This window comes from Herpailurus yagouaroundi, unplaced genomic scaffold (genome assembly GCF_014898765.1).
Source record: "Herpailurus yagouaroundi ecotype Mexico unplaced genomic scaffold, PumYag 29, whole genome shotgun sequence".
NCBI classification, from domain to species: domain Eukaryota; kingdom Metazoa; phylum Chordata; class Mammalia; order Carnivora; family Felidae; genus Herpailurus; species Herpailurus yagouaroundi.
Window position 1 is genome coordinate 117289542 of NW_024412377.1, and position 14911 is coordinate 117304452.

Here is a 14911-nt window from a genome sequence, read left to right on the forward strand (position 1 = left end):
CAGTGCCCATATAGAAAAACGAGAGTTTTATTACTTCTCAATGATTAAGTCCTTGTCTCACAAATACATGTATAAATAATCTTAGACACTGATTCCCAAAGCTATGAAAAATACAGGTTCCAAGTCCTTACCTCCGACTCAGTGGATCAGGTTACTGGAGGTGGAGGTGAGATGGAGGGGTGGGAGAGGTGGAAAGCAAGGGCCAGTCTGTGTTTCTAACAGGCATACCAGCTGATGTCTCCCCGGGTACAGAAACTGCACCTCGTAATAGCATTATTTAAAAATGAGCAAGGGCCAGGTGCTCTTCTAAATCCATAAGTCATGGTCTGCGTCCACTTTGAATTTCCTCTTAAGTTCCATTACACAGGGATCTTCCCTGGGCCTCATGTTATTCAACATTTTCTATAGCAAGTTGAAAAATAGAGGAGAGACACTTTCTCTCCATGGGTATCAACCCTGTTACCTACGTGAGGAACCGACAAGCAAAAGTACATTAGCATGGCCTGATACAAGGAAGCAGTTAAGCATATATGCCCAGAAAGTTTATGTCCTCATATAACCAACCTTCTGGCTTTATGCTTTCTTCCGAAAGAGTTTCTGTTCAGCCTGCCAGCCGTCCTTCGTCTGCCAAGAAGGATGGTAATCCTGCAGAACATAGGGAAAAGACTGTGTCTCTTAAATTGAATGAAAATGTAAGGTGAAATGGGTGAGATTTTCTAGGACGAGTTAGGAATGGCCAGAGCATCAGAAAACGAATAGCCCTCCCCCACCAAGAATAATAAAGAAACAGGACACAAGTACTATGTGGTAACTGAGGGGAGAAAAATCAAAACTCATCAATACTAGTCAGAAAATGGGTAGGTTCGAACAGTCACATCATTAATGGCTTACCCTTACACGCCAGGGGCTGTTCTGAGCTATAGATCCAGTAATCCTCAAAATGCCCCCTGTAAAGTAAGGGCTGCTTTTATTCCTTTCTTTACAGTTGGAGAAACAGTAGCACGGGAACTTCCAAGGCCATAGAGCTACAATTGGCAGGATTAGTATTTGTACCCAGACCCTCACTCTAAAGGCTTTTAGCCACTTTTAAGCACCATGCTGCCTCCCAAAGGAGAGGGCATTGCTGTCACTTTGTGAGCGCCATTTCTGTTTGTATATATAAGCAATCAGAGGCGTCTTCTGAAATGTGGGTGGTACTGCTGGGCTAGTGGGTTTTGAAATTACATTGTGCTCATCTCTCTACCTTTTCCCATTTTGTGTGACTCTTTGAGGGTTGTACAAGACTTAATTTGCTTTTCCTCCAGAGTAGCACATAACTGACACTTAGTAATTGTCTGTTGAATGAAAGATCATGATTATAAGTAATAAGGATATAGCAGATCAATGTGACAGGGAATCTGGGGAGTCTAAAATACGTATGGGAAAATGGCTGAGTAGTTTAGAGTTACAACTTCGAAGTTAGATATACTGTTAAGTTTGGATCCTGCCATTTACAAGCTATGGCGTGGTAGCTTTAATCCACCTGAGATTAGGTTTCCTTGTCTGTAAAGTGGTTGTATTACCCACACCATGGTATTATATTGAGAGAACTAAATGAGATTGTGCATATAAAGGACTAATTGCATCACTTGGAACATAGTTCAAGCGTCAGCAACTCTTAGCTGGTATTATTTTTAAAAGCTGGCTATCACGTTTACTGAATTTGTCAATATATAAGTTTGCAATTATAACCTCTAGCGTTATCGAGTAGTTTACCCCCTAAACCAGAACAAGCAGTTGCCGTTTCATCTCTTCTTTTCAGGGAGTAATCTAGATTTAAATAAGACATGCCTGGAAATTGATTAATGCCACTTTTATCTCCATAGCAGATGAGCTAGAGATAGGGAAAAAAAAATCAGGGAGAAAAATGCTTGGCTTGTCTGCAGAGAGTAAAGGCATGCTACACACATAATCATAAAAATATTTTTCCTACTAAATTAAGGGTTTATATTCTGCTCTTAAACCCAAGACTAACTTTAAAGTATATTTAAAGATATCCTCCTTAAAGTGAAGCGACTCATGGTTTTTTCCCTTTTAGCAATTACAATTACCTAAGTCATTTTTGTCAGTGATGATCTAGAAGCTGCTGAAGGCTCCCAAGAAGGCACCCTTATTGCCTTATTGCTCTCAGTGGCTGCTAAGTAACGCAAGTCCGTGGATTATATTGGGACTTTTGTCTTAAGGAGGGGAACCCCAGGTAGTTTTGGGAGATATCATCTGTCCATGCATTCTGTATATTTACTCGAAATAAGTAGGGTACCACAAATTCTTTCATATTAGTTATTTCAGGAGACAAAGGAAAGAAGAAAATGAGAGGAGTACAGAAATAGCTATCACTGGGTTGTTATATCCAGGTTACAATAACCCACTGAAAACCCTGTTCTTCTGAAGAGGGACAGTTTAATAAAGAACATAATAGAACCAGCTCTGTTCATTATGAAGTTTGGAAGACCAGACAGAAAACAGGTGATCATGATTCTTTGTCTACGTACTCTGGTTCCTTTTTTCTCTTTTTAATTTTTTTTAATGTTTATTTATTTTGAGAGAGAGAGAGAGAGAGAGAGAGAGAGACAAAGCACAAGCAGGGGAGGGGTGGCAGAGAGAGAGGGAAACAGAGAATCTGAAGCAGGCGCCGGGGTCTGAGCTGTCAGCACAGAGCCCAACGCAGGGCTTAAACTCACAAACCACGAGATCATGACCTGAGCCAAAGTCGGAAGAGTAACCGACTGAGCCACCCAGGCACCCGTACCATGGTTCCTTTTTAATGATTCCTGTGTCAGCCACGAACTCTTGAACCTGATAGCTGTGTATTTTCACTTCCTGTCTAGTAACATAAAACATATTAAAAGTCACATAATACTGTATTATTGTTCTGATCCAAAAAAAAAAAAAAAAAACCTTTAAAAATATATACTGCAGTGTAAGAACAGCCACAGGTCATTAGTTACAAATTCTCCATTAAAATATGCAAATGTTCATTTCTTATTTATAATTTTCAGTCTCTCCTCCCACCAAGGCCTGCAGGTGGCCTGTGGAAAACAGATGGCAACAGGAACTCTACTATATTTATTGTTTCAGATAAAGAATTTCGCTCCTTATTCTTTTATATTGGTAGGACAGGTCTGTAAGATGAATCATTGTATGCCAGTTAATCAGTCTTTCTTTATGTAGATGTATCTATTAGCCTTCATCTAGTCATATTAAGAATGTTTCCCTATCTGTCTTACATAGACTATTAAGAAAGCGTAGAGTAGGGCTTATGCTTTATCTTTGTATCTTCAATGTCTACAACAGTGTCTTATACATACTAGGTGCTAAATACATTTTACGTTGACATATGGACAAAAGGGTAGACAGATGAATGAGTAAATAGTTGGGTAAATTGAAAGCAGATTTATGACATGTTAGATTGTAGCCCTTGATAGCATAGTAGTGTAATACAAAGATAAGTGTGTGATTTGTTCTTTATATGTCATTGGAGAATAACCTCAAGAATAAGTGAACAAAGGAAAGGATACATGAACAAATACCCCAACTTCCTAGTGGGGATACCCTCCTAACTCAGTTCATTGCTTCTCCAGACACTCTTATAACTCACTCTCCACACGGCCACTGAGTCCGTTTTAGGAAACAAATCGAATCATGCCCCATTCCTGGGAAAGTATCATTATTAGGGGGAAATCCCAATCCCTTCATGTGGCCAACAGAGCCCTGTGTCATCTCACTGCAGATGGTCTCTTTGGGCTTTTTCTTGCTCTAGGATCTCCCTTGATGAGTCTTGCTCCCTTCTGCCTACCACAGGGGTTTGCCCACACAGTCTTTGTGTGCATGGTACTTTCAACCCTGCTTTATCTAGTAAATACCTACTCACTCATCCTTCAGAACTCAGCTCACTTGTGATTCCTGCAGGGAAATCTTCCTTGATTTCACTCCCAGCAACATTTCACATGCATTTGGCTTGTTTTGGTTGTTGTTATTGTTGTTGCTGTTTTTAATTAATAATGCCTCTCTCCCTCCTTGTATATAGGTTCATGAAGGCAGGGACCATACATGTTTTCTTCGTCCTTGTAACCCCAGTACCCAGATAGTGCCTAGCTTATAGTTGGCCATCAATAAATACTTCTTTTTTATTATTTTTATCTTTATTTTTATTTGTTTGAGTTTATATACTTATTTTGAGAGAAAGAAAGAAGGGGTACACAAGCAGGGGAGGGGCAGAGAGACAGAGGGAGTGAGAATCCCGAGCAGGCTCCTCGCCATCAGCACAAAGCCCGATGCAGGGCTTGAACTCACAAACCATGAGGTCATGACCTGAGCCGAGGTCAAGAGTTGGATGTTTAACAAACTGTGCTACCAGGTGCCCCAATCAATAAATACTTCTTAATGGTAGTGATGATATTATGGTAAGGAAGAGGAAGAGGTTATCTCTTGTGTGGTTGAAAGAGTACATTTCATATCTATTGTATTTAATAGAGTGATTCTACAAAATAAATACTATTATACTTCTCTAAACATTAATTTCTTAATATAAAAAATTAGCAAGTATTAGCATCTACTATTTTCCTAAGGATTAACTGATGTTATATAAGTAAAGCAACCAATATAGTACCTGGCACATAGAAAGACTCATTAAAAGCCAACTTCCTAGGACATAGCCAGCATTCTGTCCTGGATCATGCATTGTGAGACATACTTGCATCTACTCGGGCCACATGTTTCCCACACCATGGTCAACTATTTAATATCCGTTTGTACTGCCCATCCCAGTGTAAAATCAGGGACTCAGGGAAGCCTCCCCTGATCTTCTGACTTCAGTTACATTTCATTCAATATTTCCTGCCCTTCTCATGGGGCAGTTTCCTCATCTGTAAAATGGAGGCAATAATAAGAGCTATCTTTTATTGAATATTCTACCATATGATAAACTGTATATGAGGACTGATGGAATGCAAGATGTCATGAAGGCCCTTAGGGGTCTGGATGGTACAGTTGGTTGGGTCGTGGTGACCTTTATAGAGACACAGGAAGCAGGAAGAGGGCGTGACTGCTGTCCAGGATTTACAGTTACTTGTGGTAACTAGAGATCAGGATGTGGCTACAGTTTGTTAATCAATATGCCTCTAAATATGTGGCCCACAAATTAGGATCTAAACTACCTTCTAGCAGTTAGAAAACCCTCAAGAATGGTGAACATAAGTAGTCTGCCGATTGGACCTGACTCATATTCGCTAAGTGTCATCTATGAATCAACTGGCATGGTGGGTACTTGGATACTAGAGTCTCAGGTCAGAAGTGACATCACTGTGCTCATTCACTTAGAGTCTGGTGGCAGGTAGTAAATTCTCAGAAATGATAGCTGCAATCGCTATTTTACAGAGGAGGAAACTAAAGCTCATTGAAATTAAGGAACCCACTGAAAAGAATCCTTGAGGTTCTGTAATATCAGCTTTCAGAACTAAGATGAATTTATATTCTATACAGTTTGAGTTATAGTGTACTGACCTTTAGCTGACTGAAAATTGGTCATCGATGGCTAGTGCTTCACGTATTCGGAATGCCCGTTTGAATAAATGTGGCTTTGCTCCTAGTTCCTTTACAGATACTCACTGTTCAGAAATTTAATATTCTGGGAGACTACAAGCCCTTTTTTTTTTTTTTAAACCAACATGGTTTTATTCAAATGATGGGCTTTACTTCAGTTGTGACAGGCAGAAATGATGCCTGTGTGTTTTGAAACAGAATTTAGGATTTATCTCTGAGAATGTATAAATTGAAAGTTTGTAAGTAAAAGACTTTCTATGTTTACATATTTATTTTATACACACACATACATATACTATATACATATAGTATATATATTTGTATACATATAGTATATTTGTGTATATATATTATATAGAAACAGGCCAGGTTCTTAAATAGTACATGATAGCATGTCCTTTGTGCTGTCTTTGCCTGTTTGGAGGAAGAGATTATTATGTCCTTAACTTCTAACCAACTAAAAACCCAGACATAGAGACTTAAAGAGGAATAGGGATAGGAATCCTAACTGGCATAGTCCAGGGACGTACCTCTTTCAGGAAGATCACTGGAGCCAATGAAGAAACCCTGTATGGCATAGTTCCCAGGTCAGGACCTCAGGGTGGAGACCATCTGGTACTGGATACAATTGTTGAGGAGGAAGTGTGACATAAAAGTAAGTCATTGAAGGGCATAGACAGACCTGCTTTTTAAAATCTTACATTTATATTTGGTGATATAATTCATTAGAGCTTCTTAAGGTATTGTCTTAGAAGGCCACAGAAGAAAAGGCAACAATCATAATTGCTAATATGTCAGGCCACTTATTATGAAACAAGAACTGTTAATTGCTTTACGTGCATTATGTTGCAATAACCCTTAAAATAGATCATTCTGTTTTCTCACTTAAAGTAATTAAGCTTAGAAACTTCATTGATGTAACTTAAAAAAGATTGTAGAGCTCAAAGAGGTGGTAAAGAATTTTTTTTTTCTTTAGAAAAAGAAAGAGCTTTTTCCAGTTTCAGCCATGGACAGAAATGATGATTAAAGAATTTTCCCTCTGTTTTACAGAGTAACCGAAAACATGGATAAGACCCCAGAAAGGCAAATGCCTCTAAACCTTCAAAGATGGCAGAAATGTTTACAACAGTGAGAGGGAGATCAAATGCTAAGAACTACCCTGTAGCCAGGACTACAACTGTGTATTTTAAAGCCATTATTCAAGGTTTCTTACTTGACAGTTCCTACATGACCCTGTTGAAAATCTACAATATATGCTGCATTTAATGAAACATGTATATGTCAAACCAGAAGAGAAGAAGTATAAACATATATTGTGTAAAGAAAAAAAATCAGCAATGGAAACAGTTTCAGCAGATCAAGGAAAGATGTGTCTTGGGCATGGAACCAAAGTTACAAAGAAACATTCTACCCCTGCTGTGCAGGGGGATCATTTTAATGTAACACTACACCCCATGGAAACTCTAGTCCCGAAATAAACATTTTAAAAAATCAAAACAAACAAACAAAAAACAAGGGAGGGTGGGGAATGAAGCACGAGGAATACCTATGAGGAGCTATTTACAATAAAATGTTTCATTTGAAAAGTCTGGTTTCTTACTACAGGGATTTGCTTTTTGTCTTTATTGTTGTTTAAAACTCAGGAACAGAGACATCTACAGTGTGGATGGGAAGAAAAGCAGTCTCCCGTTGGTCTTTCTGCAAAAGGTGAAGCTTGTGGAATGCATTCCACAGATGACAGAGGATCACAGTGAGCCCTAACTAAACTGGCAACGAGGCGAGGCAAAGGACCTCGGCAAATGTAACATAAGAAATAAAAGCAGATTTGATGCTTCCCTGGCCTTCTGTCACATCTGTGTTCCTCCACGAACAGACTGATCTCATTGCTATCGAAAATTAAGAAGACGATGCTCTAAATCACAAGCTCCCTGACGTAGTTCTTTTTCGAATGCCAACGTCTATAGGGAACACAGGCCAGAGAGCATCTTTGAATCCATTTCTAAAAGACCGGTTTTCAAATGGCTGCTTAAAATGCCTGCAAATAAATATGTTATACGATTTGAGTAAAAACACACAATAGAGGCGATAAGTAAACTTCTACCAACAGTTGAGTTTGCCACAGAGATGTGAATATTAAATAAAATGATGATTATTTTTTAAAGTATCCTGATATGCCTAGAGCATTCTGACCTCTTGTCATTTAGACTGATAACATTTTTTCCCCCAGAGAGCTGACCACAGCAAGACAGCTCTACTTTTTTTATACAGAAGCAACATATGTTATGATAAGGTCATTTTCTACCAGAGGCAATTAGAAGACTGGTACTTTTCCTAAGTTATGTAATACTTAGTCTTGGATTCAGCTCTGAGAGCCAATAAATGTTCCTGAAACCTAATTTTACACCTCATTGACTGTAGATAACAAAACAGCCTCAATTTTTCAAATTGTCAAGGTTTTATTTACAGGGCTAGATCTCCCATGCCTAAAGAATGTGTGTAGGGAACCAGAAACTCTTTCTATGAAATGCTACACAAATCCTTCCAGACATGAGTTCAGTATCTTATTCTTTGGTTTTAGCACTGGCATTTTCAGAGCCAGAACAATAACTGAAGAATAGGCAAGAAAGGCTAGAATGCTGGGGTTCCACTTTTTGTCCTCATATTTACTGCTGATCCAGGTATCTTTGGCCCAGTCACTTAACCTCTCTGTGCCTCAGTTTCCTCATCTGCAAAATGAGGTTAAATGCTTTTTCATAAAGTTGTTTTTTTTTTTTTTTTGCAATTCTCAAACAAGAGGTGCTTAAAGTAGCACAAAGTGCTTTGTAAAATTATGACTGCTGTATTATCTGACTTTCTTATATTGTTGAGAAAGAGTCCCCTGTGTCATAAAATAGTGCTTCCATCTGGTTAAATCTAAGCACTGCAGCACTGAAGCTTTCCCATCAAACTACCTGGGATATTGCTAGCAATAAAGGTTGAGAGATCCAGAGCCAGGATCTCTGATAACCTATAGTAAATAGATCATCTCATGCTTTTGAACAAGATAGAAGAATATCATCTCACTGATAAGCATCTCCTAGCTCTCTCTATTGCATATGCATGCCATGATACCAAACTCCACTTTTATCTTAGGAGAGCCAACTATGAAATTAAGGCTTGGAGTAAACTGATAGTTATCACATAATTAGTCTGATTATCCCTTTAATTTGGGGAGATGTACAGTAATATATCCTACTGGGAATATATAAAATATCCTTCTGCTGGATTCTGTATTCAACTAGGTAGTTTCTACACTAAATATGAACAGCACATTCATTGTGCAGACAATGTAAAAGAAGGTGCCACTACCGTCTGTGACCCAGCCCTTTCAAGTCTCAGAATATGTGGAGGAGGATAAAGTATTCTTCCCTGTCTTTGACTTCTGTCTTCCGTTGCTCTTTCTTGGCCATTCCAGGGTCCATCTGAGCAAATTCATACTCCATCTGCTATATCATACCTACTTTCCTTCTCTTCATCGTGCTTTTTCCACCAAGAAACTTTATATTAAATTTTATATCTAAACACTGACTTTGGTTTAAATGATCAGAAACATTTGTAAACTAGTGTGGCTTGATCATGTACCTTATCTGTTATAAATCTGATTGTGTCACACAGAAAATCATACAAGAGCAATACAGGTAGGATGACCATCTAAGCAGCTTTTGATGTTTTTAGGGTGAATGCAGAAGGAGAGATTCTTTGTTTAACATTCAAGAGATGAGCAAAGTTCTCTAGATTTTAGGCTAAATGGTGATATTTTACCAAGTCTTACTTCTGATCCTCATAATTAACATATCTTTGAATGAGGCTGAATATTTTGGTAGGTACATCTCTCTGTTACTCAACAATTACAAAAAAAATTAACAAAATTGTAAATGTGTGTTTCACTCATGGATCCACAGAAATGAGTTATATTTAAATGAATGCTTCCCTTGCAGATAATGTTTAGCAACAGTAAAGAGTGTCTCATTAGTAATGAAGAGGCTTACTGTGGCTGAACTTCTTACAGAGAGTACATAATCCCCACTTTGATCTTTAATTTCTGCATCTTGACTCTCCTGACACATTTGGCCAACGAGTTAGTAACAGAACAGCATTCTTCAGGGCTCATTTGCCTAATCTTTCTTAGCAAAGTATTCATCTCTTGGAAAATTAAACATAACTTATAATATTAAAAAATAGTTTGCCCTAAAATGAAAGTCCCACTCTGGCACAGTTATCCATGGCAGGAACATTTTCATGAGGAAGGAAAAACAAAATCAAAAATTATTTGGCTATACTATCAAGCATCTATTACTAATTTGACTGTCTAACCTTTTTTTTTGGTCACCCACATTTTATTTTAGGAAACACTAGAATGTGCTGAAAATAAGTATCAGATACCTTTTAACCTATGTCATATAAATGAAATCATTGCCAATAGGGAGGTTGTAGAGGTGGAAGAATAAATTTTGCTTTGATCTTTCTGCCATTCACAAATAAGCGTTCACATAGGTTGCCTGGTTCTTCAGGAGGATAGAAATGATGTAGAGGGCTCATCAGTCATCGCTGGAGTAGAAAGGGGACATTCATTCTCTGGTAATATAGAAGATACAATTTTGCCAAATAATTTTTGCTACAGTATTTTTTGCAACTAATTTTTGTTTAAATCTTTGATAAACTTGTTCCTTTTTGCGTATTTATTGTCGCCTTTTTCTGTAAACCCACTGTGTGATTCACATGTTCAATGTCTTCAATGTAATTTGAAAGTTCATTGTTTCAAAATGAAGTGTTTTTTAAAAACTGCCTAGGTTTTCATGGGAGCTGTAAAAATAATATTTATAATTTGTGTTGATGTTTGAATAATTGGATCATGTGTGTTATGTTACATCGAAATAGATGGACAGCATAGCCATTTTATTTTCTAAATATTGCATTTTTTTGATCTGTCAAAGAGTGGCACTATATATGTACATATATACACATATATACAGTATACGTATGGTGTATGTATACAATGCATTATCTACTATATTGAAAAAGCTCAATATAACATCTGAGAGATCAGTAATCAAAGCAAACCTTAGACGATTATTTATGTCATGAGTTCATGCTTTCAGGATGGGCCCGAGCCTTTCCTTAAGTGGACTTCTCCTTTCTAAATGGAAAAACAGTAGGTCACAAGGTCTTAAAGGACAAAAGCTTCCATTCTGTTCAACCGCCTTGTCACTTCTATATAATATATTACCTTGAGACTGAATTTCAGGTGTATTGGCAAGAGGATTCAGACATAACAGAAGGGTGGAGTTGATCCTGTGGTTTCATTTTAGTACTGGGCCGGGCAGATTCACATTCCTTTGTTGCCTTTAATTTGGTAGTTCAGTTCTTCCTAAAGAAACCTCTTGTTGAAGGTCCAAGTCCAATGTTTAATCAAGTTACTAAAGATCTACTTCAAGGAGCAATGTGACAAAAATAGAAGGATTATAATTTGCTATATTCAACCTAATGTATCATACTCAGAGATGCAGGTGACCGACTGGGTGAAGTTCCCTGATTTTGTATTTGTGTTCTCTCATTGAGATCTTTGCATCCGTGCTTGTATTTCCATCCTTGTTATGTCAAAGTTCTGTAGGATGGAGGTGGTGTAGCTAAAGAAGTTTGTGTCCAACTTTGCCTACAATCAAGATTCTACAAACTTGCTAAAGTGTGGGTGATGCAATTTCCCAAAAGCACATCTTCAGCATACAGTAGTAACAGCAATCACTTACCTTTGATTGACATCTCACAAAATGTGCCTATTTTCCCCCATTAACTATAGTAACTTCTTACAATGAGACAGATCAAAATCCAAACACTTTTATAAATATGTACATATATGCGCATATATATTCTGTACATAGTATGATGATGTGAGCACTTACTAGATGTGTACTTCTGTCCTAGGACTGAGGACTTCAGGAAGGGGTTTTTCTGATGCTGCTAGGTAACTCATATTTGGGGTTAGCATCTGGTGTCTGTGCTCTCCCCCTTCCCTGCCTCTTCTCCTTCCTCCCCTACCTTCAGTTCACTACCACGATTCCCTGTTGTTGACTGAGGCAAAGAACACTGATTGGTTTTCCAATTACTCAGGCCGGGAACCAGCCTTGTAGTGATGCCACTGGTTTTCTAGAAAGAGCAACAGAAAGTCCAGTATGATCTACAGCATTAATATTATCCCACAGTCCCATTATTTTTTCAGCTAAAAATCTCGTTCCAAGAAGGGTTTATGCGTGTTTTAACCTTCAAGATACAATTCTTTGGGGACTCAAGTAGAGAGCCAGTGTATTTGAATACATGATTCCCCAGATGCCTACTGTACTAATGTGGCCAGGGGACTAATTTCTCAGAGCTTTCATCCAATCAACTGCCTCATTTGGGGTTCTTTATCTCATCTCATTAGCATGACTCCATATATTGGTTCAGTGCTTGTTTATTAATGCGAGAGAAATACAAATTGACTGAGTTTCACCAGGATGATCCCTCTGAAGTACACTGAACATGTACATGTAATGTATGTATTACCGTAGAGATGGGAATCAATTTATTGTATGTAAAGTTTTATGAATGGTTATTTTATAATTTATGTATTTAATATAGGAATCAATGAGCTCTGGTGTTTTAGTTTATATAAAAATAAAACAAGCTGCATTTTTTAAAACTTTATCTTGCATCGTTCATAGGTTTTTGTTTTTGTCTTGTTGTGCTTAACTGTATTTTGAAAAACAGGCTCAAGCAAATCAGAGCTATCTGTATAATGACAGTGATCAAGGATAGGAAACATTTTTCTCCTCATGTGTTCACTCTGAATTTTTATTGCACCTGTCAGGAGCACTGTGGTGAAGAATCGAAGGCAGAATTTACACTTCTGAGGAGGGAACAATGATCATTCAGCATGCCTGCTCTGAGTGTAACTTGGGAGAGAATCTTAACGGGTATTTGCCATCCTTATTCCAGATATTTCTTTTCCTTTATCCACCGCCTTTGTTCCCTATTGTACAGGGTCACTAAATGTAGCAAGTTAACAAGTATGTATTATGTGAGCATCCATTATGTACCCATCCTTATGGCCTGGTATGTATGGGTCTACCCTCAAAGAGCTTATAGTTTAATGTGGGAAACAACCCATGTATGCATCAAACAAAGAACCAAGATGGCACAATATGAGGTACAATTTTGTAGGTCATTGTTAAGAGCCAGTGAAACTAATAATGGTATTTGGGGGTGGGCTTCAAAAACCCATGCTAAGACAGTTTCTTTTTTCAGTTGTATCCTGTTATTTTTAACTGCAGCAAACTTTAGTTGACTTAAGTGCTTAAGCAAAAAGCATTGCTCATCAGTTCATTACAACCTTCTGTTACTCTTTTCTAGGAACCATCTGTGTGCCGTGTCAAACCATTAAAACAGAGAAAACTAAAACAAAGCCCAGCCCTCAAGACATCACAATCTGCATTATTTGATGAAGCCTTACAACTGACTGAACCTCTTTGAGAAAGGTACCAAGCATGTCAATATTCTAGGAAATTGGCCGTTATTGTTATGGATTCTATCTAATTTTATAAATGAAAAGCTCTGTTTTGATGAACTTTAATTCTGATACATAAGTCAACTATGCCATCATGTCAGCAACTCAACTGACTTCTCCTAGCTCATGAAGAGAGTACCCCACTGTCTCCTGGAGATAGTGCAGGGGATGGGAGACACTTCCTACTACAGTGCCTGGGAGATGAGTGAACATCTACACAGAGGGATCCCTCTGAGGATACAGCACTGCCTCTTACCTCCAGGTGAGCAAGTACAGTCACACAAGTGCAGATATTTAGACAAATGCTTGCCTACCTCCTGGCTAAAGATCTATGCCAAATGGCTGACGGAGCATGCTTATTTTATTTAAGGAACTTTGTAGTTACATATGGAATGTGAGGTTGAATTATGAAGGGTTTTTTGCTCACTGAAGATACTTCAAATAAAAATCTGTTTTTGACAAATACATTCTATGTGAATATAGAACCTTTTGATCAAAAGGTTCAGTAACAAATAGTCACTGGTAATCTGTGCCTGTAATTACTGTAAAATTTTGAGAACAAGGGCCACTACATGTATGTTATCCATCTGAAGCTCCATATGACACTTTGTTTTTTTTAGAATTGAGGAGGAGGAGGAAAAACAAAACTAAATAAGAACCACCTCAGGAACAGAATTTTTATTCCTTTATAAAGAGATAATTTACTGTGCAAATTATTTTACCCTACCTAGAAATGCACAAACAAATCTAAAATTTAATTATGGCATCCTATCAATTCTTTCTAGTTTTTTTACTTTATTGATTTTATTGTTTTGCCTTTAATTTAGCCTGTAATTTATACCACCTCAAATCTATTTTTATACAGCACAGGATATAAATTGAAAAATTTTTTAATGCAAATTAAATATTCTAAGAGCTACTATAGGAAAGTATGTAGAAAAATATCATAAGGGGCGCCTGGGTGGCGCAGTCGGTTAAGCGTCCGACTTCAGCCAGGTCACGATCTCGCGGTCCGTGGGTTCGAGCCCCGCGTCGGGCTCTGGGCTGATGGCTCAGAGTCTGGAGCCTGTTTCGGATTCTGTGTCTCCCTCTCTCTCTGCCCCTCCCCGTTCATGCTCTGTCTCTCTCTGTCCCAAAAATAAATAAACGTTGAAAAAAAAATTAAAAAAAAAAAAAGAAAAATATCTTAAATAAGAATAAGACAAAATGATGAGTGTGTATCTTTATAATTTCACCTTGGAGGGGTTTCAAACATGCTAGCTAGAAGGTAATTTGGGGTGCCTGAGTGGCTAGGTCAGTTGTGTGTCTGACTTCAGCTCAAGTCATGATCTCACAGTTTGTGAGTTCGAGAGCCCCGCATTGGGCTTGCACAGACCCGGATCCTCTGTCCCCCTGGCTCTCTATCCCTCCCCCACTCACGCTCTTTCTCAAAAATAAATAAACTAAAAAAAAAAGAAAGTTATTTGACCTCGGGGAAATGCAACAATTGATGAGAGTACACATGTACAGTCACAGACTTAGAGAAAGTTGATAAGGTGTGACCTATATTTTTTATTTCTGCTTTATAGAAGAAGAAAAACCCAAAAATTAGGTTTTTGTCCTGTATACAAATTAACCTGCTTAGTTTCCGACCTACTGTCTTCAGTTCAGCCTATCTTTTCCCATTCTTCAAACTTTTCATGAACCAGCTTAGTTGTTCTGCTGGTTCCTTCCTTCCTTCCTTCCTTCCTTCCTTCCTTCCTTCCTTCCTTC

The 14911-nt window shown here is 38.0% G+C and overlaps 1 protein-coding gene across 4 annotated transcripts in view; it reads left to right on the top strand.

Moving 5' to 3' along the window:
• Nucleotides 1-12300, top strand: part of JAKMIP2 (janus kinase and microtubule interacting protein 2) — a 181474-nt gene extending 169174 nt beyond the window's left edge. For 3 of the 4 annotated variants that reach the window (XM_040453461.1, XM_040453437.1, XM_040453453.1), the window contains one exon: nt 6631-7179. Coding sequence is in view for 1 of the 4 variants with exons in the window: in XM_040453453.1 (XP_040309387.1) it covers nt 6631-6651 (21 nt within the window). In the remaining 3 variants the exon portion in view is untranslated. Of the gene's footprint in view, nt 1-6630; nt 7180-7223 lie in introns of those variants that run through there. The other variant, XM_040453446.1, reaches the window with a different exon arrangement.
• The last annotated feature ends 2611 nt before the right edge of the window (nt 12301-14911 follow it).